This window comes from Eschscholzia californica, unplaced genomic scaffold, assembly GCF_041429995.1.
Source record: "Eschscholzia californica isolate CP2 unplaced genomic scaffold, dmEscCali1.0.p SCAF_1, whole genome shotgun sequence".
In the NCBI taxonomy this organism is placed as follows: Eukaryota; Viridiplantae; Streptophyta; class Magnoliopsida; order Ranunculales; family Papaveraceae; genus Eschscholzia; species Eschscholzia californica.
Genome location: NW_028238198.1, coordinates 47,550,536 through 47,573,959, shown reverse-complemented (window position 1 = coordinate 47,573,959; position 23,424 = coordinate 47,550,536). Strand labels below are relative to the sequence as shown.

The 23,424-nt window shown below is 35.0% G+C and overlaps 4 protein-coding genes across 5 annotated transcripts; 3 read left to right on the top strand and 1 right to left on the bottom strand.

Annotated features, from left to right (window-relative positions):
• Nucleotides 1–376: 376 nt before the first annotated feature.
• On the bottom strand, nt 377–2,226 carry LOC147567250 (uncharacterized). Its single transcript, XM_086669174.1, has 2 exons — nt 1,701–2,226; nt 377–1,516 (listed from the first exon to the last, which is right to left on the bottom strand). Exons 1-2 carry the CDS (start codon nt 2,058–2,060, stop codon nt 902–904), a joined length of 975 nt encoding a protein of 324 aa, XP_086525300.1. The 5' UTR covers nt 2,061–2,226; the 3' UTR covers nt 377–901.
• Nucleotides 2,227–7,687: 5,461 nt separating this feature from the next.
• Nucleotides 7,688–9,143, top strand: LOC147567249 (uncharacterized). Its single transcript, XM_086669163.1, has one exon. The coding sequence runs from the start codon at nt 7,826–7,828 to the stop codon at nt 8,861–8,863; it is 1,038 nt and encodes a 345-aa protein (XP_086525289.1). The 5' UTR covers nt 7,688–7,825; the 3' UTR covers nt 8,864–9,143.
• A 759-nt stretch (nt 9,144–9,902) lies between these two features.
• On the top strand, nt 9,903–15,370 carry LOC147567248 (uncharacterized). Of its 2 annotated transcripts, XM_086653873.1 has the most exons (7): nt 9,903–10,047; nt 10,335–10,825; nt 10,955–11,232; nt 12,039–12,533; nt 13,258–13,359; nt 14,562–14,906; nt 15,011–15,370. In XM_086653873.1, the coding sequence occupies exons 2-7, from the start codon at nt 10,669–10,671 to the stop codon at nt 15,140–15,142; spliced, it is 1,509 nt and encodes a 502-aa protein (XP_086509999.1). In that variant the 5' UTR covers nt 9,903–10,047; nt 10,335–10,668; the 3' UTR covers nt 15,143–15,370. The 2 variants fall into 2 exon arrangements, with proteins under 2 accessions (XP_086509999.1, XP_086510000.1); XM_086653874.1 differs by having other exon boundaries at nt 9,935–10,825.
• Nucleotides 15,371–17,929: 2,559 nt separating this feature from the next.
• LOC147567247 (cell wall / vacuolar inhibitor of fructosidase 2-like) lies at nt 17,930–18,656 on the top strand. The gene has a single exon (XM_086653863.1). The coding sequence runs from the start codon at nt 17,945–17,947 to the stop codon at nt 18,557–18,559; it is 615 nt and encodes a 204-aa protein (XP_086509989.1). The 5' UTR covers nt 17,930–17,944; the 3' UTR covers nt 18,560–18,656.
• The last annotated feature ends 4,768 nt before the right edge of the window (nt 18,657–23,424 follow it).

Sequence of the window (23,424 nt, the reverse complement as noted above, 5' to 3'; positions counted from 1 at the left end):
TCTTTACAAGTTAAGACGATGGGGCCCCTTGGGAGAGGGAGGCCCGGTGCGACGGCACCTCTTGCACCCCCTCTCCCACGCCTCTGATTTTCACTAACAATTGCATCAAACTGGCTTGATTTACAAAGTTTCAACAACAATAATGATACATGACTATGACTCACTCGAAATCATTTTCAACGGCTAAGATTATCCTTTGGGTCAATGTTTGACCTAGATTTTCGACTCATTCATTATTTTTGTTTGAAGAAACACCAACACATCTCCCACCACCATCATCATAATCACTATCATGAGTAGACAGTTCCCCACCACCAATAGTTATTATTATCAACAGAAACTAAAAGCACCCATTTTATAGAACAAAAAGGAGAGATGAAATAATTTAAAGTAAAATAAAAATAAATGAACAGAGTTAGTTGCTTTCTTTATCAGCTATCTTCCTTTCTTCTTTTTATTTCTCAAACAAAAATCTCTCAATTTTTTCGTACACTTATCTGTAACTACTCTAAAACACAAAAAGCATCTCTCTCTCTCCAGTAACCCTTGGGTGGAGCAGTAATAGGCTTCCACCCTGGAGGTCAAAGGTTCGAGACACGCTAGCAATTCCAAAGTAAAATCTCTCTCTTTCTAAATTGTATTATCAATTCGCTTTTTACATTAGAGATATAGAATTTTCTTTCTGTGCAGAAAAATGCTATGGAACAAGAAAAAAAACATAGATTAAGTAAAATTCTTTTATAGATTGTCGTGATTCGTGTTTTTGATGATTTTGATATAACTAAACAGCGAATCACCACAAATGACATATTATTTACATATTATTTCTGGCCAGAGTTTGCCTAGTTTTTGTTGTTCCGTAGCATTACTCTTCTCTGAATTATTAGCTCTCTTTCTCTCTCTACCTATGACTACAAATATCTAATAGTTTTTTCCTACCTTCAACAATTTCATCAAAGAAATCATCAAGTTGACCAATTATACTCTCACTACCAGACTTCAAAATCCCAAAACATATCTTTAAATTTTCAACTCTTTCTATAATTAATTCATACTCATCCATTCCTTGATTACCACAATTAGTTGCAAATATTCTCTCTAACTCTGTTCTTAATTCATCCATGGAATTCTTAGCTCTTCTAAATTCATAAACCAAAATTCCAGGTCTATCTCCAATTCCATTAATCTCTGTTACTAAACTTTGTTGTAATCTTGTTGTTGAAACCATGAAATTAGATCCAAGTAACGAACACCCTTCATATCCATTTCCACAATAACTTGATTCAGGCCAACAATAAACAAATCCCCAAATCAAAATCATTAGAAGAAGTGAACTTACATTTCTCATTGCATAAAGAACACCTCTAAATCCATTAAACCCATTAAATTTTGATTCTAATGAAATCTTTTCATCAAATTTTAATGAAAGGGTTTGGATTCTTGTTTCCATTAAACCTCTGTTTTCTTCTTGTAAACTAATTGCTTGTCTTCTACAACTAGAAATTGCCCTTATTACCTGTATCAGACAAACAAAAGAAAATCAAAAAATAGAAAACCTAAAATTGATTGTTTCTTTTGCTAAAATCTAAACTAAAAAGAGCAACCCAGAGGTTATTTTTGCTATTTAAGTGATGGGTAAGATCGTTTGATCATGAATTTTAAGTTTTTAACTGTCAACTGAAGATTCTGACATGACTGACCTGACGGAGAATTTGAGGATTCAGATTCCGGTGACCGTCAAGAGAAGAGGCAATTTCAGTTCCGGTTGAATAGTAATTTTCCATACCTGAAATAGCAGACTTGATTATATGACAAGCTTCCCAAAGTCTAGAACTTTCATCCATGTATTCATCAAGCCATTTTTCTCCAACTGGTAAATGAAGTTTTTGAACAAGAAGTGTTAATTGAGAATGAAAAGATCGAAGAAGAGAGAGAACCCTTTGAAGGAATTGAATTGACATGAAATTTGTAGAGAGAAAAGAATGTTCAAGATCTTCGATTCCTCTGTTTAGAAAGGAATAGAAGCCATTAACAGAGGAAGTAGATGAAGGATCCATCATACTAAAGGAGATAAAGAAGTTAAAGAGAGAGGAAGTCTTTTAAGTAAGAAATGAAATAGGAAGTGATTGTTGAAAGAGAGAGAGAGATTAGAAAAGAGGAATATTTATATGGAAATGAAGAAAAAGAGAAGAATAAGAAGGTATAATGATAGGTGTTTCCTATCATGGAGAAAAGATGATTTGGAATCTGCCAATTTAATTGTTAATTCAGGGGCAGAAAGAGTGTGGGAAAAAAGTAAATATTCCTTGGGGAAAGATATAGAAAACTAAATTTGAAAAAGAGAAGCAATTCCTAATTCAATCCAAGTCTTACATGCAAAACCTTTCATGGGTTGAGAAGTAATTCACCATTCAAGCCAAAGTAAAAGAAAAAGGCCCCTGCTTTTTTTTTTTTTTTTGTTGGGATACAAAATTTTTTGGGTGGAAAATTTGATTTTTCTCCCACCACTTCTTCTCTCCCTAATCCATACAGGCACGGGTCGGTGACATGCTGGCATCGCCGAACATTCTTAAATATTTATTTTTTTACGATATTCGTCGCCCTCTCCTCCTAGCACAACCACCACTGGTAAACCACCATCGCCGGCAAAATGTGATATTTTTTTTAAGGATATCCACTAACGATGGCAGTCTGTCGACGACTCTTGGCAACGTGAAAAAAAAAAAATTGTATCTTTTTCTCAAATTAGAATACAAGATTCGGCGTTGTTCGTGAGAATTGATAGAGAGGGAAATATATATTATATATAGATAGAGAGAGAAGAAAAGAGTGAGCAACAAAATAGCGAAGAGAGAAGAAGGAGATAGTGCGGGTGGTGGTGGAAGGAAAGGAAGGAGAAACTGTGGAATTCCTTATTAAAAGTAGCCAATGACGATAGTCTGGTAGCCACCTTGCCAACATCTATATAATTGAAGGAGTTGAAGGAGATGTCCTTCGACCAAGATGGCAATGCGAGCAATATGTCGGCTAGGACAATTGATGAAGAAGATCATCAAGTCCGATTGATTTAGGGGTCGCAGTGTTTAGCTAGAAACCAACTACGATCGTCGAATTACGAAGCAATTCGCAGCTAACTTCGATCGGATCCTACATCGGGTTACACATAAGAATGAGTATTTAATCGGATGATATGACTAGTGGGAGTGTGATATAACATTAGGAATGTCCCATAAACATATCTCACAGGCCTAAATAGAATTTGGACAAGAGATAGCAAAAAGGCCCGAAATAAGGGTTTTGGGCCTAGACCGATTCGGGTACTTCTAGGACTCGGATTGGGCTGAATTTTGGAGGGTTAGTTGCTGATATAATAAGCATTATATCTGCCAATTTTCGTGGTGTTTGGACACCTCCTCCTTAGGGAATTGAGAAAATATCAATAGTTGCTATTTTCGACAATTTCCCTATAGCTTATTCTAAAGGGTGTTTTAGGAAACCTAAAAGGATGTGGATTCTTCTTAGAGTTCTATATAAACACTTTTAGGGCAGAGAATAAGGTGTGGAATTTCTCTTTAAGATTTCTTACTCTACCACATCAAGTAGAAAGGAGAAAGTGAGCTAATTCCCAAGCTATCTTCTAGTCAAGCAAGAAGAAGGTCTTCTTATTATCAAACCACCATTGGAGTGCTAGCGAGCTTTCAAGGAGGGAGATTAAATACACTATTCGGTGTTCCAAGTAGAGGAGCTACGTTTGAAGCTCTTGGTCTTCTTTAATCTATTCAACTAGCTCGAAGGAAATAGCGATTGAGGTAATCTACTATCTTCTTATTAGTTAATTACTAGTTTTGCATGATGATCTTGGAGATACTAGTGTTAGACATTAGATGTCGTTATCCGCTATAAACACTAGTATAAGGGTATAATACCATACAGTGGCGTCAGAGCCTCTTGCAATTAACTAGTTTTTGCTAAGAATCGAAATAATTGATATTTGATATGCTTGATAGTTTGATAGTGTGAGTTTATTAAGTTTTAAAAGTGTTTTAAAAGGTATTATAAACTCATGATTTGATTACAATGAATATGATTCAACTAGTTTTCAAATTAAAAATCGAAATTGATGATTGAAATTGTTTCAAAACATTGATTTTGAATTGGTTTTCAAAATTGTTCTTGAAAAAGTTTCAAAAACCTAGAATTTTGATCCAAAATTGGTTGATTAAAGTTGTTTTTGAGTTTTAGGAAACTCCCAAAAACTAAAAATTTGGAATTTAGAAGTATTCTAAAAGGAGTTGTTTTGAGTTTTAGGAAACTCCCAAAACAAAATTTGGAAAATTTAAAAGTTCTAAAAGTTTCAAAATTGGTTGATTAAAAGAGTTGTTTTTGAGTTTTAGGAAACTCCCAAAAACAAAAAATTTGGAATTTAGAAGTATTCTAAATTCCAAATTTTTAGTTTTTGGGAGTTTCCTAAAACTCAAAAACAACTTTAATCAACCAATTTTAGATCAAAATTCTAGGTTTTTGAAATTTTTTCAAGAACAATTTTGAAAACCAATTCAAATTCAATGTTTTGAAACAATTTCAATCATCAATTTCGATTTTTAATTTGAAAACTAGTTGGATCATATTCATTGTAATCAAATCATGAGTTTATAATACCTTTTAAAACACTTTTAAAACTTAATAAACTCAAACTATCAAATTATCAAGCATATCAAATATCAATTAGTTCGATTCTTAGCAAAAACTAGTTAATTGCAAGAGGCTCTGACGCCACTGTAGGGTATTATACCCTTATACTAGTGTTTATAGCGGATAACGACATCTAATGTCTAACACTAGTATCCCCAAGATCAACATGTAAAACTAGTAATTAACTAATAAGAAGATATTAGATTACCTTAATCGCTATTTCCTTCGAGCTAGTTGAATAGATTAAAGAAGACCAAGAGCTTCAAAAGTAGCTCCTCTATTTGGGACACCGAATAGTGTATTTAACCTCCCTCCTTGAAAGCTCGCTAGAACTCCAATGGTGGTTTGATAATAAGAAGACCTTCTTCTTGCTTGACAAGAAGATAGTTTGGGAATTAGCTCACGTTCTCCTCTCTACTTGATGTGGTAGAGTAAAAAAGCTTAGAGAGAAATTTCACACCTTATTCTCTGCCCTAAGAGTGTTTATATAGAACCCTAATAAGAATCCACCTCCTTTTAGGTTTCCTAAAACACCCTTTAGAATAAGATTTAGGGAAATTGTCGAAAATAACAACTATTGATATTTTCTCAATTATCTAAGGAGGAGGTGTCAAAACACCACGAAAATTGGCAGATATAATGTTTACTATATCAGGAACTAACCCTCCAAAATTCAGCCCAATCCGAGTCCTAGAAGTACCCGAATCGGTCTAGGCCCAAAACCCTTATTTCGGGCTTTTTTGCTATCTTTTGCCCAAATTCTATTTAGGCCTGTGAGATAAGTTTATGGGACATTCCCAATGTTATATCACACTCCCACTAGTCATATCATCCGATTAAATACCCATTCTTATGTGTAACCCGATGTAGGATCCGATCGAAGTTAGCCGCGAATTACTTCGTAATTCGACGATCGTAGTTGGTTTCTAGCTAAACACTACGACCCCTAAATCAATCGGACTTGATCATCTTCTTCATCAATTGTCCTAGTCGACATATTGTTTGCATTGCCATCTTGGTCAAAGGACATCTCCTTCAACTCCTTCACTTAAAATGTAACACTTTTTCGTACACAATGAATTTTGAAATCTCTATCACTATAATCTTGTTCTCATACAGAAATATAAACTGAATTTGTTTTTGCTACATTTTCAGTATTTTACTAGCATTTTCTTGATTCTATTGGTATCTGTTATGAATATGTTAGACGTAGGTTTAATCATTTTATTATTTCGCTAGCATCTTATTGATTCTAACAACATTCTTATATATAATAGAATTCTCAAATTTTTTCTATCATTTTATTTATTTTAAAAATTCAATAATATACTTACAAAAACAAATTCTTCTAAAATTGGAATTGTATTTCCTTAGCATCTTATTGATTCTAACAACATTCTAAAAAAATTATTTAAAAAGAATGACCATTTTTTTCTCTAAAATTTCTTTGATTCTCTTGCAATAATTATATTTCTCTAGCATCTTATTGATTCTAACAAAATTTGTCTGAAATTATATTTTGTTAACCAAAATTTTAATATTTCTCTAGCATTTCACTGATTCCCTTGCACATGTCTTAAATTATGTTTCTCTAGCATTTCATTGATTCTCCTGCAATACTTATATTTCTCTAGCATCTTATTTATTGTGACACAATTCTCCTGAAATTATATTATGTTAACCAAATCAATATAAAAAAATGTATAACTAAAAGCTTGGTCATTGCGATAAACGGAAAACGAAACTTTTGTTCTAGAAGGAAGTTTCTTTTTTGAGGAAATAATTTAGTGAATCTTTAATTTGGGTTATTTTTTTTTAACTTAAGATAGGTTAGGTAGTAATAAAAATTCAAAGGTTAGACATGTAATTTACTCTCAGTGGATTTATTTTCTATTTCAGATTATCTTTGGACTCTAGACTCATTGATCATTCGATTTTGGACTTAAAACCCATCCTCCCGTTATGCTTCATGTTCATCTTCAAACCATTAGCCCACTACTAACCATCACGGCTATTTCACTACCACCTCCACCATCATTACCTAGCTCAATTAGTGGAGCTCCGTTTAGAAAACTCGACCACCATGAAGTGAAGCTTCATTAAGGGAGTTCCAGAAAAACCTTCCACTGTATAATAGGGTAATATCCCTTATGAAGCCCCTTTAACGGAATTGTTCTCATTTTTCCCCTTTCCAACATCAAATAAAACGAAATGACTGAAGTTTTACTATCTGAAATCATGTTAGGTTTAGTTCCCACAACCAAAACCAAACTAATGAAGCCATCCCTTCATTTGGTTTAGTTAAGTTTGGTTTGGTTTGGTTTGGTTCCCTAAATTTAATTTACAGTTCCACTTGAAGTCCATATAATTGTAGTCAAAGGGTATCTCTCAATCTTTCACAAAGAATATCATATTTTATATAAAATCACATGAAGATATAATTTGTGAATGAGTTATGCAATTTACCACACTCGTTATTGTGGGCTAATAAATACATAATTTTGTCAAAATGTTACATACGATCGGTGGGTTGGCTAAACATGGTTCTCAAATATTCAAACTGCTATCGAACTAGACTTGGTTTGTTTTGTTTGGCCAAAAATTATATCGGTTTAGTCCGATTTGGCCAAAAATCATATCGGTTAGTTTGGTTGGGTTTATTTTCGCTACACGAACATTCTAGTTGATTCAAATTATATAAATTTATAGGCATTTACCTCACAAGAAAAATACAAACAGGTCAAATCATTAAAAAACAGATTGATCAATCTTATCTCCACTATCATACTTAAACGTTTATTAGTTAGTTATTCATCCATTCTGGCAGGTTCAACTCTATGGCTTATATTAATTTCCTCTGTCATTACTTAACAACCAAAACAAAACTAACCCAACTTAACCTATGCATAAATCATTCATTCCAAATTTGTTCTCAAGTTGATAGATCAATTGATTCATATTAATTCCAATTTTAATTAGCAAACTCTTTCTTAATTCTATATTAAGTTCACCATTCTGATCATTAGTAAACATTTCTTGAAACGGTAAGATTCAAACTCTGGTTTGTTTAGTATTTACGGATTATATATACAAATAGCGAAGTAAGACCAATTGAGAATATACGGATTGATAAATGGAAGGGTTTCAAGAAGAAGATCTAAGAAGTCTGGGTTTCTGTGGAATTTTGAAAGAATCATATAGAATTATATGTACATGGAAAGAAATATTCACCAAAATCTCTCTTATTCTCATCCTACCTCTATCTTTTATCTTCTTATGCAACCTTCAAATTTCCGAATTTATAGTAGAAAGCATCGTTAAAGACGAAACAGCAATCGACAAAATTGAACTCGATAACCCTTTACACGCTGAATTGGACGAGAATTTCTCAACGAAAATAATCGCCATGTTAGCATTTGCTGCAACATATAATATTTTCGTACTCATTATCTCTCTTATGTCTACTGCAGCTGTAGTTTACACAATAGCTTTCATATTCACAGATACTACCAACTCCAAAATATCATTAGGTCAAGTCATGTATGTACTTCCTAGGGCATGGAATAGACTTATTTTTACTTTCTTATGGAGTTTGCTTGTCACAATCTTGTATACTATTGTTTTATTTCTTCTCCTTCTTCTTGCCCTTTATTTGCTTGACAACTCTAACCTTTTCCCATCATACGAATCCTCTAAAGGTGTCCTCTTTTTTGTTCTTTTTACGATCTCGATGATATGGATTATTGGTGTTGTTTATATAAATGTGGTTCTTCATGTAGCTTGTGTTGTAACCGTACTAGAAGAAGACATGTATGGGATGAAAGCAATGAAGAAAGGAAAGAATTTGATAATGGGTAAGCTTTGGGTTTATTTAGCGATATATGGTATATTTTATGGGGCTTTATTCATTATTCAGACAGAATCGGAGAGAATGGTTAAGATGAAAAATGTAGTTTGGAAGACAATGTATGGAACTTTGTCTTTGGTGTTCTTGGTGAGTGCCATTCTTTTTGGGCATGTAATTCAGTCAGTCATATACTTTGTTTGTAAGTCCTACCACCATGAGAGTATTGACAAGGTAAGTCTTCAAAATCATCTCAACCAATACCTTGGAAGGTATGGTGATATGAAGCAAAAAAGACATGAATTCCATCAAATTCAAATTGTTTAGGTCATTGATATAGTTCGGCAGCACGTGGTTATACTTGTCCATACATGTTTTCCGAAGGCCAACGAAGGAATGCAGTTACAATGGAAAAAGAAGTTTGGTGAAGGTATTCAAACAGTATATTCATGGGAAGTTTTAAAGGCCCTATGAGTGTTGAAAACGCCTCCTTCCACGCCCTCAAACTTACACTGAGGGGAGTGCCTTTGCTAGTTGGGGTGCCTTTAAAATTTCCATATCTCTATATTCATGGAAATTTGTGGTGCTCCTTAGGGGATTGAGGAACACATATATCAACTTGTTCAGGTACCAACATAAGGATGCCATCAGGATAATGGAGATGACGAACGATTTTTAAACTTGTGGAAGCTCTGAAAGGGCTTAACTAACTGAAGACATATGTTTGTATATTAAGCGATGTAATTAAATTTTGTTTTATCCGTTTTTCAGAACTGAAGTGGTGTTGCATATAAATTTTGAGACTAGCTATTCTTTAGAAATTAAACATGTGTTATGTCAATATTAAGTGATGTAATTAATTCGTACGACATTATTGAGCCAAAAATAGCTCCAACTGCCAGATGTTCGCCCTTATCAAAAACCATTGTTGATGTTTTTTCGCAACTAGTAAAGTAATGATTCTCGAACTACCTTGTTTCGAGACCTCTTTTGTGGAGATTATGACAAACCACCTTGTTTTGATTCTCAAAAAACCTTCCTAACCACGTATTAGACTTTTGGTGGTTTAATAGAACCATACTCTCTATAGGTGGTTTTTGCAATTCACCACTCTGGTTGTTCTCGAACTAATTTGCTAAACAAATAAAGAAAAGTACGAAAGAGAAAAAAATTATACTCACAAATAGAATTGATTTAATTGAAGAGATAATAAAGTATAAAGGGTAAAATTGGTAACAAGAATAAAAGTTAACCGTTTTCTAGTAGAACAGTTAGTTTGGGGGCAAAAATGGAAGTTGGTAAAAATATGAAGGTCAAAATGGTAAGATAATCACAAATAAGGGTGCAAATAGTAATTAAACAAAATAGTACTCATAGTCATAGACAGCTCACATTCTCGCTCCTTCCTCTATTTAAGCCCTTCTGTCTATGAAAGATTTGTTGACGCCGAGCCCTTACGCCGTTCTCTTCCTCTTGCGCTTCCTCTTCAACTCACTCACTGACCTATCCGAGTATGATTCTCCTTTTGCTTGTTTTTTGATTTCTAGGGTTTCGATTGATCATTTTCATGTTGGTGCAAATACCCTATTTGTTGCGTTTCAATTAATTAGGGTTTGACAAGATTTGATCTTTAGTTTCTTGTATACGGTTTATGATCATTGTTAGGGTTTTTTTTTTCTTTTAGATGTTGTGTTTGATCTCTTGATTATTATATGGGTTTAGATAAGTCACTTATTTTGTTTTTGGTTAGTAAGTTCTTTGCTTGTACTACTGTAAATTATAATGCTGTCTGAAACAGGATTCTGTTCCACATCAAATGTCTGTTGATCATCTAATCAAAGAAAACGATTGGTTTCTTTGGGGTGATTTTCGTTTCATGAATCGTGGTCGCTTGTGGTGTTCTCTACAAGTCTTGTTTCGGCACTGGACTTGACAGTGCCTTGTGGAAGTTGATTCATTTTGATTTTCGAAAGTGAAAATAAGAGAAAAAGAAGAACAAAAAAAAGACAGACATTGGTGTAACATTTGAGATCTACAGTAGAAGAAAGTTAGAGAAATTTGTGTTGTTTTTGATTTGGGATTTAGGAGGTAGTACAGTACTTTGATTGTTGCGCTACTCGGGGATTTTGGGAATGGGAAGATCTTCGTTCCCGCCTGGCTTTCGTTTTCATCCTACTGATGTTGAGCTAGTTCTGTATTACCTCAAAAGAAAGATCATGGGCAAAGTATTACGATTTGAATTTATTGAGGAGCTAGACCTCTACAAATTTGCTCCTTGGGACCTCCCAGGTACTTCAGTTTTTTCTCCTTTTTCACCATTGTTAGTTGGTTTTCTGTTTGATTTGATGGAAAATGTTTTGAGTCTCACTTGTACTTTAGGTTCTACCAATTTCTAACTATCTATTCCTATTCATGCAGATAAATCTTGCTTGAAGAGTAATGATCTTGAGTGGTATTTCTTTTGCCCTAGAGATAAGAAATATGCTTGTGGAGCAAGAATGAATCGAGCCACTGAAATTGGATATTGGAAAACAACTGGAAGGGATAGAGATGTATCCTGCAACTTGAGAACTGTGGGAATGAAGAAGACGCTGGTTTTCCACGTAGGAAGGGCACCTCGTGGGGATAGAACAAACTGGGTTATGCACGAGTATAGACTTGAGGACAAGGATCTTGTGGAAGCTAGTGTTTCTCAGGTAATTTATGTGTTGTTTTGTCGATCAACCACAGAGTGCAACCGTTATCTTAGATATGTCATAGTTCACTGATTTTTACTAGTTGATTTAGTCTATGAGATTTAGATATAGCAAAAATACATGTTGCTATAGTAAAAATTGGTTCTACACATGATTCTCATGAATAGTGTAATGATCGTATTTTCGCTTTTTGCAGAGTTAAAATTCCTTGTCATTGCTCTAGACTCTACTTAATCAAAAAAATTGAGTATGTATTTCTTGAAAGGCGCATTTGAGAGTCACCTAAGCAACTTTGATAGGTCTTAGTTAGTAGGTCCTCTTTTTGGTGTATAACTTTTACTTTCGTATCACCTTTGTATATCGAAGATATGCATACAACTCACATTATACCCATGGAAGCTACAGTTACTATTGAAAACGAGTTTCCAGGTTTCCAATTTTCTGTGTTTCTGACAAGGGAAAGTATATAAAAACAAATATCCATGTGATGTAGCACTTCAGTAACTTGTTGCAAATTGTAACATTACAGTAAATGAAATTCAACTCTTTTCATGATAAGATTAAATTATCTTGTCATTCGACTAATAGTTTTTAACCATCAACTTGTATGCATTTTTTTAGTTAAGCAAGTATGTATGACAGTCATGCGAGTACTCTTCTGCATGTTTCTATGTAAATGTCATTAAAAAATTTGAAGGATGTTGGTTTATAAATGAAATAAGTACTGTTGGGTGCTTTGTTCACTAGTTCTGTAATTGCTTTTCTCTTGGTAGTAGTTGTTTTATAACGCGGCCTCTTCACTGCAGGATGCATATGTTCTCTGCAAAATCTTTGAAAAAGGTGGTTCAGGTCCTAGAAATGGTGAACAACATTTAGCACCATTTCGAGAAGAGGATTGGGAGGACGAGGACGATTCGGTAACGTGTATTGCAGTTAAATCTTCTGAAGTTGCTTGTCCTAGTTCTCCGCTTGTACTGCCTTCTTCAGACAATAATGTTTCCATGGAGAAGACGATGTTTGTTGGCGAAAGCACTTGCTGTTCTTCACCTAAGAAAATTCCGTGTGAAATTCTGCTGGCAAATACTAGAGAGGAGAGCCCTCCATCGATGCTTACTAGAGAGGAAAACCCTCTATCGATGCTTGTTGGGGGAAGCATATACTGTTCTTCATTGAAGACAATGCCATGTCAAACGCTGCAGGCAAATACAAGAGAGGAAACCCTTCCATTGCCGCAAGAAGATGATATTGAAAAATTAATGGAACTGTTTGGTGATGAAGACTGTGGCAATGTTACGAATGAGGTAACTTTACTCTCCTGGCTTTCCTTGTCGAACTATATCCTATTTTAGTATATGAGATTTATGCACATTTATGCTGCTTTTGACAGGGATAGTGGTTTCCATGTGGATTGTGAGGATTTACTTTTTTCACTCGACAATTTGTTGGGTCTTGAATTCACAAACAAACACATGGTCAAACTTGCTAATTCTACCATATTAGATACTGAACATTTCTGAGATATTGAATGTTTTGTCGTGTACCTTTATTTGCCTAGCTCAAGTTTTTTTGGCTTTTTATCTTTGATGTACTTTGATTATACATTGTCTACACTTTTATGTGGTGGACTCGGTGCATTTCGTGCTATTCTTAAAGGTCTGCAATTCTGTGTACTATTTCTTATACTTGTATATGTAAAGCCATATGTGTACGCAGTAGAACCTTAAGCTATGTAACATGGATTCAACTACATTATACAGGTACAATATGACATGGTATGAGGTGTCGAACTCGGTTAGTGAAATGACGAAAACTAGTACAGGGTCATAACTCGTACACTTACTCTATTGTTTTAGATTGTCATTTATTTTGGTTTTACTTTTGGGTCAACAGTTGGTATGTTATGAATGACGGGTGCAAACCTGGAGTGGTATTTGATTGTATTAACATGATTATGCGTGCAAAATACGTCAATATGCTTATACAAAATATCACCTCATACCTATTAAAATCTGATTGTCCGAACAGGCATATACAAGAGAGGAATACCCTCCTGTGCTGCAAGAAGATGATATTGAAAAGCTAATGCAAGTTTTTGGCGATGAAGACTGTGGCAATTATAACTATGAGGTAACTTAATTTTGTTGGATTTTTTTGTCAAACACTAACCTATTTCATTATGCACACTGCTTCTCTTAGTGATTGTGATGTCTATGTTGAATAAGGATCTACGTTTTTAGTTCACGATGTGTGCTCTTTTGTTGGGAGTCCATAATCAAACGAGTGGTCGAACATACTAATTATTTCCTGCCTACTTGGTACCAAACACTTTGACATATTGAATATTCTCGAGGTATTGAATATTTTTTTTTGAAAGTTGATTGAATTTATAAGAAGAGAACAAAAGAATGTTGAATATTGTTGTAGTCCTATAATAGTTTTTTGTGGTCCTCTGTTGGCGTCCCCTTCAGTTTTTTAGCTTCTTATCTTTAGTATATTGTGATCATATGTTGCGGAGATACAAGCACTTTCTGCTTCTGTTTTAATTATGTGAGAAGGTATACATATGAGGTGTCAGAACTTGGTTAGTGGAAATGGAAAACACGAGAGAGGGTCAGACACATATCTTATTGTCTTAGCAAGTTACTATGATATAATTTTTTGGGTCAAGCATTGTTACTTACACACAAAATGCGCACACCTATGGTTCTGACATGATAATGTGTGCAAAAGTATATGAAACCTCAAAGTATACCGATTGAAGTAAATCTGATTGTCTAGCATCTAAGTGGCTAACATAGTAACGTGATATAATTTATTTATTTTGGGTCAAGAATTGTTACTTACTCACAAAATGTGCAAACCTATGGTTCTGTCATGATTCTATGTGCACAAAAGTATACGAAACCTCAAAGTATAACGATTGAAGTAAATCTGATTGTCTGACATGAGCATCTAAGTGGCTAACATAGTAACTTGAGTATTAACATGGCAAAAAAAGAAGTAATAAAGCAGGAATTTTGTGAAACTGATTAATTTATTCTGGAAAGAACTTTCTTCGTTCAACAAGGAATGCAACTATAAATTGGTAAACATGGTCTGTTATATCTTTAAGACACAAATTTGAATAGTCCGTGGTAGAGATTATTAAGTGTTCAAACTAGTTTCTTAATCGCCTCCCTCAAAACTCGTCTCCACTTTGTGCTATGTCAGTTAAATTATTGGAGATAATAGTTTTATTGCTCGATTCTCAACAATTGTCATGGCATTTTCTTATTATTTATTTCTGTTAAACCTCTTATTAACTAAATTTGTGAAATATGCTTTTACAGATGCCACATTCATACAACCCTGGAAACACAGTTGAAACTTCTCTTCCTATGTATGGTGTTGATATTTACTCAAATTTAGAGGATCTCAACAACTGTACTAGTCAGGTGCCAATTGACAATTTCCTTCTCCCCAACAGTCTCGGAGAATCTCTTTCTCGGGATCACATGCTACCTGCGGGAGATAATGCGTTCTTTTTAGAGTTGGATGATCTTGCCCGCCCAATGAAGTATCCCATGGAAGCTTATCGTTCTGAATTTGTACATAATGATCTGCTTGATAGTTTACAAACTTACGAGTCTACAATTGGAATTCGTGACTCGTTCAATCCTTCACCGACCCTTGAGGTGAATACATCAGTCTTAAATGTTATTAATGGAGTTTTTACCGTTGATGATTGTTCCCTGTAATAAAGTTTTTGGTTCTTACCCAATATTCTTTATTGGCTCAGGATAATCATATGAATCAAACTGCAACATCATGGGGATACGGAGGTGACATGGAAAATCCTATCATTCCTTCAGATGGTAAAGCACAGGAAACAGATATTGATATGTGGTTCAATGGCCTTGGCAAGAGGTAGCTTTCTCTACCCTCAGTGGCATTTTTATGCCAGAAATTATTGAGTATCTTTCCTGTTGATTGAAGTTTCTGCATAGGAAGGACGTAATTTATTTTGAATTTTCATTTCGAAAAAGGAGGAAAGCCGAAATATTTGAAAGATTATTGTTCTTATATTTTTTCTATTGTGGATAATTGATCTTGCAATTCAACTTCGTTTTCCTGAAGTAAAATATCATGTCTTCTTTTACTTTTTTTCTGTTTTGTTCATGACTTTATTTTTTAAGTGGTGGGACAAGAGCCTGAAAGCATTGACAAAGGGTACATCAAATTATTGGTTTTCTTTAACTTAAATTTGTGAATTGTTGCTTTACTTGTGATTGTTTCGTACCACAGGTGACGAGAAGAGAACCTAACCGTATTTTCATATCAGAAAATTCTGAAGACCGCATTGTATTGATGAGCATTTATTGTGATCAAATCATATGTTGCTCGCTTACGATCTTATCTTTCATTGTGTCCAGCAAGAGTACCTCTCTTTCCACATTTGCAGGAATTCAAGGCAATACGGAAAGTATTAGGTTAAAAATAACTATCGACCGTAATTCGTTGTCACCTAGCATTGTGATTAACCTGATAACAGGACAATCTATTTTATAGCACCAAAAGATTGACCATACTAAGAATGTCTTCAACAATCTTGGGGACCGAAGATTTTTTGTTTAAAAACTTTTTCCAATGCAAAATTCTATTTCAAAGTGTTACAAAATCAGTTTTATTGAGATTTGTAAAGGAGAATAAACACAACATTTATAACAAAAAATACCCCCACAGACTAGGCAAGTTTGAGGGCACTTGAACTGGGTTTAATTTGTGTTAATATTGAATCGCATGGACGGAGCCCAACCCTCGTTTCGTCGGGCTTCCGACTGAAGCAGTCCAAGGAGGCTTACGAGTGCCTAAAATGAAGGTGGGCAAGCAGTCCAAGGAGGCTTACGAGTGCCTAAAATGAAGGTGGGCTTGAGTAAAATGGAGGTAGACGCACGGCCTCCGAATTCGTTACTCCCTATATGTGAAAGATTATTCACATTTGAAGTAGTATTTTTTTTTCCAATTGCATAGGGGACCATTATAACCCTCCAAAACTTCCTTGGGCATAACTAACTAAATACAGTGAACTGAGTAAACAACTAGTCTTTGAATATCAAACCCGTGATCCTCCAATCAGTATGGGTTGTACTGTTCCTAAACTACCAAATGAAATCTAATTCATACCAGCTGTTCTTTTGTCTTATAGAATTCATTATAATTTGACTTCATTATATAGTGTCACAATAATTAAATGAGAGTGGGAACAAACCCTAGACTCTTTTTGCTTTATTATACCAATGCAATATTTGACTTCAAATCCCCCACAATAATTTGTTATTAACAACTCCAATGGCTAGTTATGTCGGTGGTTAGGTGCTTTAAAAGTTTACTTTAGCTCCCTATATTAATTGACCAAGTGTTACTATATTTCCCATTTAAAATTGAAATATCAAATACAGTTTTAAAAAGTGGTGGTTTTTTGGGGGGAAAAATCATGACTTGGGGAGAAAAAAAAAATCATGTAAGCTGCCTATAAAAAAAGTCACACTGACTTGCAAATATGTAGTCACAGTCACTCTCACTCTCACTCTCACTCTCACTCTCTCCCATGTATAAGGTCGAAAAAATATCCCATCAAAATAAGGAGTCTTTCTGTTTCACAAGTCAACAGTCAACACAAATCTGAAAGCAAAACAAAGTCCTCTTTGGAGTCAAATGACCCACTAAACTCTCTCCAAAAGAAAACAAGAGATAGATGACCAATCAATAGTCAAGTGGAGTTCAACAAAAAAAAAAAAAAAAAAATCAATAGTCAAGTGGAGCTTTTATTTATTTATTTTTTTGTAGAAGGAATAGTCAAGTGGAGCTTAGGAGGTGAATATTTAAACTAATGAAATCAGGTCCCCAGTTTGTGACCAGCTAAAATGTTTGGGCCTCTTGTTTCTTTAATATTGTAATAGGACTTCTATATTTATTTGTCTAGCACTCCGGTTCAAATTTTAAACTTTTTAAGGTTGTTTTTGTGCTTTTTATTTGCTTCTGAATCTTAATTGACTTCATCTGAATTGGCTGAACTGAATTGATCGAATTGTTTTACCAATTACGTGTTTGTTTTCTAATTGTTAGTCATTAGGCTTAAATTAAGATTTTCACCATTATATCGCTCATTAATGTATGTGACTAAACAAACCCTAATCACTCGTGGCCGAATAAAATGTTAGAAACTCTAGGGTTTTTTTTTCATTTTGTCCTCTCACATTCCTCACTCTCTCTAAGTCTCTCTGGTGGGAAAGCTCTCGCGGGCTATGTCTCTCTCTCTCTCTAACGATGGAAAGCTCTCGTCGACTCTCTCTGTGGTGAGGTGCTTTGTAGTGATGTTGTTGATGTGCTTTATGGTGGTGGTGGGTTTGCTGGTGGTGGTGGCGTGGTCTGTCTGTGGTGGCTTTATTAGTGTTAAGTCATTTTTTTTTCTAAAATACGCGTATGTTAGTCACAAATTGAGGGCTAAATTGGAATTCATGGGAACAAATTAAAATGTTAAACTAATATGAAGCCAAAATTTTCCACTTAGTCACAAATTGAGGGCTAAATTGGAATTAAGAAAAGTATATGTGTGTATGAAAACTCAACATTATCTCCTTTTCAAAAGCTTTGACATTTAAACATCATTATTATTTTATAAATTTAAAATTAGATTACTCAAACAGCTAAATAAACTTTCCCATACCCCTATATGTACAAGAGAACTACAATCAAAATGGACCACAACTTACCCTTTTCAAGAATGAGTTCATCACTTAGTCTCTCCCTCCTTATTCTTGTTTCTCTTCTTTTTCTCTCTAATAAGTTCTTCCCTTTTCATTTTCATTTTGTTAGTGCAAATACAGATTTGATCCATAACACTTGCAAGAACACAAACTACTACAACCTTTGTGTCAAATCTCTAAAATCAAATTCCTCAAGCTTGAAAACTGATACTAAAGGGTTAGCTATTATTATGATTGATATGGGTATGTCAAACGCAACGAACACTTATTCGTATCTATCGTCACAAATGCTAAGTAACACTAAAGATACAGTTATGAAGAAAGTTCTAGAAGAATGTGCTGATAAATATTCTTATGCAAATGATGCTTTACAATCTTCTCTTCAAGAACTTGCAAAGATGTCTTATGATTATGCTTCTATTGATGTTACTGCAGCCAAAGATTATCCAAATGGTTGTAAGAACGCGTACAAACGGTTTCCAGGTTTAGTCTATCCGCCTGATATGGCGCGTAGGGAAGAATATATTGAGCATATTTGTGATATAGCTTTAGGAATAATTAATCTTCTACTTGAAGAGTAATTATCTTTTATTTAATTTCAGAATTATATTGGTTCAGTGTAATAATCCTTTGGTTGTTAATAGTTTCATTTCATTTCAAATTTAATTACTTTAACAACATGTTCTTTTAGGGTTTAGTTTTGGTAATTTTTTTTAATGTTTGTTACATTTATAAGGCATGACTCTTTAGGATTCATTAACACTAGATTACTTGCATATCATGTTTGGCACACGACAATGAAATGAGTACCGCAAGTCACATTTTAAAAATGGCGTTTGGTACACGAGAATGTATCAGGAATCACATTCCTCATAAGGAACCTGCTTCTTTCTCAAGTGGGAATCCCAAGGTCAAGAGTGAATGAGCTTGCATTCCCTACCCAAACTATCTTTTAGGAAAGCAAATAGTATAGCAAAGTATTGCATTCCCTACTGAAACTATCTTTTACCAAAGCAAATAGTATAGCAAAGTATTTCATTCCCTACTGAAACTATCTTTTACCAAAGCAAATAGTATAGCAAAGTATTTCATTCCCTACTGAAACTATCTTTTACCAAAGCAAATAGTATAGCAAAGTATTGCATTCCCTACCCAAACTATCTTTTAACAAAGCAAGTATTTTAGCAAAGTATTGCAAGTAGCAAGGATCACATTATGGAATTGCTACTCCTGATAATCGGATTTCTCTCACGCGTGCCAAATGTGGCCGTAGTGTTCTGGGTTTATAAAATCGAATGGATATGTAGTTTACATGAAAAAGATATTCCAACATAAAAAAAGGAAACAGAAAGATAAAGTACAAGAAAGAAAGACTAGGAGGTCCAACAATGAAGAGTTGGGTTTGAATATATAGGAGACCGATTAATAACGCAAGTGGTTTTGTGAAAAGTTGGGTTTATAAAATCTCCCTATATATTTGCCTTAATTTCTTTTTAGTGAAAAGGTGCAATATATATACGGAAATGCTAAAATCACAAAGGATTTTGACAAAAGAAGGTTCCAAGCTGATGTGGCAGTTGTGATATTCATCTCTCAACGACTCAGATTTAGTCAAAATTTCAAACCACAATCGCCACATCAACTGGGAACCTTCTTTTGTCAAAATCCTTTGTGATTTTAACATTTCTCGTATATACATGTATATATAAATAAACATGTGGAGAAACTGTAGCATTACAAAAATAAAGGAACATAAATAAAGTTGCTTCAAGTTTCAAACATAATTTTTTCCGTTACATTCATTGATAATAACCCTTTGTGCAATTGTACCCGGATAAAGGGAACACTTGTAGTGGGTCTGTAACTCACTTATTACTTGCGGTGGGTCTGTAACTCACTTTTTTTCCCTCCTCCTTCAGTTGATCAGATCATTCTTTCAATGTATTTGATTTGTGTTTATTGTAGTTACATTATTACTATTAGGGTTATTTTCCAAATGACCACCTAGTTTATGACCAGCTTCCCGCGTAGCCTCTTAATTTTCCGAAAATACTTAGATGGTTCCCTTTTTATCGTTACTCTGAACTTAACCTTTCACAATGTCAAATCATGTCTTTTCAATGTGTGTTTTCCCAAAGACAATTAATGATGCAACATTTACATCTCATATTTACATATTAAAATCCCAAAGTTTTTTCTCTCTACAAAATTCTTAACCCTTCCCTATCCACCATATACCACATCCACCAACCTCTTTCTCTCCCTACAATGTTCTTTCATCCTCCCTGAAATTTCACTTTTTTTCTCTTTTCCTCCCATGGTTAGTAACCATCATCATTATCATTATCATTATCTTTAAGGAGTAAATGATGATTTTTTTAGAACAGATCTTAGCAATTCCTTCTCACGCGGGAAACCACAACAACGAAAATTTGGACGAGAACATCTTCAATGATTTTACAACTTAACCCCACTAATAGTAGTTATCACCATCACCACGGTTAAAGAAGAACCTTATTTTCTCCTACGTAAGGGTTAAGTTTAGGTGAATAAGGTAAAACTGCTGGTGGTTTTATGAAACCAGATGAAGCTTCAGGACGTGGTAACCGATTTTCTGGAAATGATTATTGGATTGTTTCTGATTCTAATCATCATCATCATCATCATCTAACACTTCTCTCTCTAAAAACATCACCACCATCATCATCATCATCATCATCATCATCATCATCATCATCATCATCTAACACTTCAGCCATAAAAAACTTTATCATCATCTAACACTTCTCTCTCTAAAAACATGATCATCATCTAACACTTTAACCATAAAAAAATCATCATCATCTAACAGTTCAACCATCAAAACCATCATCATCATCATGTAACACTTCAACCATCAAAAACGTCATCATCATATTAACACTTCAGCCATAAAAATGTTAGAATAATTATCTAGTCCCACATAGTTGTATGGGCAAATATTCGCTAAACGAGGTGTCTGTTAAATAAGAGAACAATCGCTTCGTAAGGATAAAATCCGTGAGACACGACAACAGTGAAGGAGTTGAAGGAGATGTCCTTCGATAAAGATGGCAATGCGAGCAATATGTCGGCTAGGACAATTGATGAAGAAGATCATCAAGTCCGATTGATTTAGGGGTAGTAGCGTTTAGCTAGAAACCAACTACGATCGTCGAATTACGAAGTAATTCGCGGTTAACTTCGATCGGATCCTACATCGGGTTACACATAAGAATGGGTATTTAATCGGATGATATGACTAGTGGGAGTGTGATATAACATTGGGAATGTCCCATAAACATATCTCACAGGTCTAAATAGAATTTGGACAAAAGATAGCAAAAAGGCCCGAAATAAGGGTTTTGGGCCTAGGCCGATTCGGGCACTTTTAGGGCTCGGACTGGGCTGATTTTTGGAGGGACGTTTCCTTATGTTATGAAAATTAAATCTGCCAATTTTGGCTGGGTTTGTACGTCATCTCCTTAGAGAATTGAGAAAATATCAACTAGTTGCTATTTTCGACTATTTCCCTAAATCTTATTCTAAAGGGTGTTTTAGGAAACCTAAAAGGAGGTGGATTCTTCTTAGGGTTCTATATAAACACTCTTAGGGCAGAGAATAAGGTGTGGAATTTCTCTCTAAGCTTTCTTACTCTACCACATCAAGTAGAGAGGAGAAAGTGAGCTAATTCCCAAGCTATCTTCTAGTCAAGCAAGAAGAAGGTCTTCTTATTATCAAACCACCATTGGAGTGCTAGCGAGCTTTCAAGGAGAGAGATTAAATACACTATTCGGTGTCCCAAGTAGAGGAGCTACGTTTGAAGCTCTTGGTCTTCTTTAATCTATACAACTAGTTCGAGGGAAATAGCGATTAAGGTAATCTACTATCTTCTTATTGGATAATTACTAGTTTTGCATGATGATCTTGGGGATACTAGTGTTAGACATTAGATGTCGTTATCCGCTATAAACACTAGTATGATAAGGGTATAATTCCCTTCAGTGGCGTCAGAGCCTCTTGCAATTAACTAGTTTTTGCTAAGAATCGAACTAATTGATATTTGATATGCTTGATAGTTTGATAGATTGAGTTTATAAAGTATTTTAAAAGTACTTCAAACTCATAATTTGATTACAATGAATATGATTCAACTAGTTTTTCAAATTAAAATCAAAATTGATGATTGAAAGTATTTCAAAACATTGAATTTCATTGATTTTGAATTGGTTTTCAAAATTGTTCTTGAAAAAGTTTCAAAAACCTAGAATTTTGATCCAAAATTGTTTGATTAAAAGAGTTGTTTTTGAGTTTTAGGAAACTCCCAAAAACAAAAAAATTTGGAATTTAGAAGTATTCTAAAAGAATTATTTTTGAATTTTAAGAAACTCCCAAAAACAAAGTTTGGTAAAATTTGGAAGTTAGAAAATAGAGATTTGCAAAAAAAAAAAAAAAAAATGGAAACAAGGGTTTTGGAAACCCTAGTGTCCGGCCAGGAAGCTTCCTGGCCTGACAGAAGCTGCTGGTCGCGTCCACTGGACGCGTCCAGAGCAGCTGCTGAGACGCGTCCAGAGCAGCTGCGACCAGAATGCTACTAGACGCGTCCAGAGCAACTGGGACACGTCTTGGAGACGCGTCCAGGTCGAGTCTAGGACTCGACCACCAGCTGTGATGGAAGCATCTGGACGCGTCTTGGAGACGCGTCCAAAGCAGCTAGGACACGTCTAGGACACGACCAGAAGCTGCACTGGTAGCTTCCTGGACGCGTCTAGGACGCGTCCAGAGCTCTCGACCAGACGCGTCTTGGAGATGCGTCTGGGAGGTTCTGGGTGTCTCGGACTAGGTCCGAGACACCTAGTGCTGGTCCGGTCCAGCACCAGACGCGTCTGGTACATGAACTAGCGTCCTGGCTCCGGCCAGGACGAGACCAGGCCTTGATAGGCCTCGGCCAGGACATGCCGGCCCTATGGGCCATGCTATGTCCGGACCTTGTCCGAGCCCTTTTGTGGGCTTGGGTCGGGACTTGTCTAGGACTTGTCCTAGGCTTTTTTCGAGGCTTTTCGGACCACGAAAAGGGACCATCATTCGAGTGGGAGTTTTTGTCAAAATTTCTTCCGATTCCAACCAAATATTTTTCTAAAATTAATCCGGGCCATCCAGAAGGCCAAAAACAGATTTCTCTTTAAATTGATTTATGAAATCATTAAGAATCGAACCAATATTTTTCCGAAATTGACCCGGGCTTTCAAAACCCCAAACGGAGTTTTTTTCTTGAAGTTGATTTTAGAAATCATAAAAGATAAAACCGGAACGCACCATTAGTTGAATTCTTCGAATTTAGACTTAAGGTCCGTAATGTGACATGTGATGTCGACAAAAGTGTCTCCCAAGATAATCATGCATATATAATTCTTAGCCTTAATATATT

What these genes read in the sequence shown, in the direction of transcription:
- LOC147567250 (XM_086669174.1), bottom strand. Translation starts at nt 2,060, where the DNA reads ATGATGGATCCTTCATCTACTTCCTCTGTTAATGGCTTCTATTCCTTT. An exon ending in ATCCTCAAATTCTCCGTCAG is followed by an intron (nt 1,517 to 1,700) that starts GTCAGTCATGTC and finishes TGTCTGATACAG; the next exon opens with GTAATAAGGGCAATTTCTAG.
- LOC147567249 (XM_086669163.1), top strand. Translation starts at nt 7,826, where the DNA reads ATGGAAGGGTTTCAAGAAGAAGATCTAAGAAGTCTGGGTTTCTGTGGA.
- LOC147567248 (XM_086653873.1), top strand. Translation starts at nt 10,669, where the DNA reads ATGGGAAGATCTTCGTTCCCGCCTGGCTTTCGTTTTCATCCTACTGAT. An exon ending in TGCTCCTTGGGACCTCCCAG is followed by an intron (nt 10,826 to 10,954) that starts GTACTTCAGTTT and finishes CTATTCATGCAG; the next exon opens with ATAAATCTTGCTTGAAGAGT. An exon ending in GTGGCAATTATAACTATGAG is followed by an intron (nt 13,360 to 14,561) that starts GTAACTTAATTT and finishes ATGCTTTTACAG; the next exon opens with ATGCCACATTCATACAACCC.
- LOC147567247 (XM_086653863.1), top strand. Translation starts at nt 17,945, where the DNA reads ATGTACAAGAGAACTACAATCAAAATGGACCACAACTTACCCTTTTCA.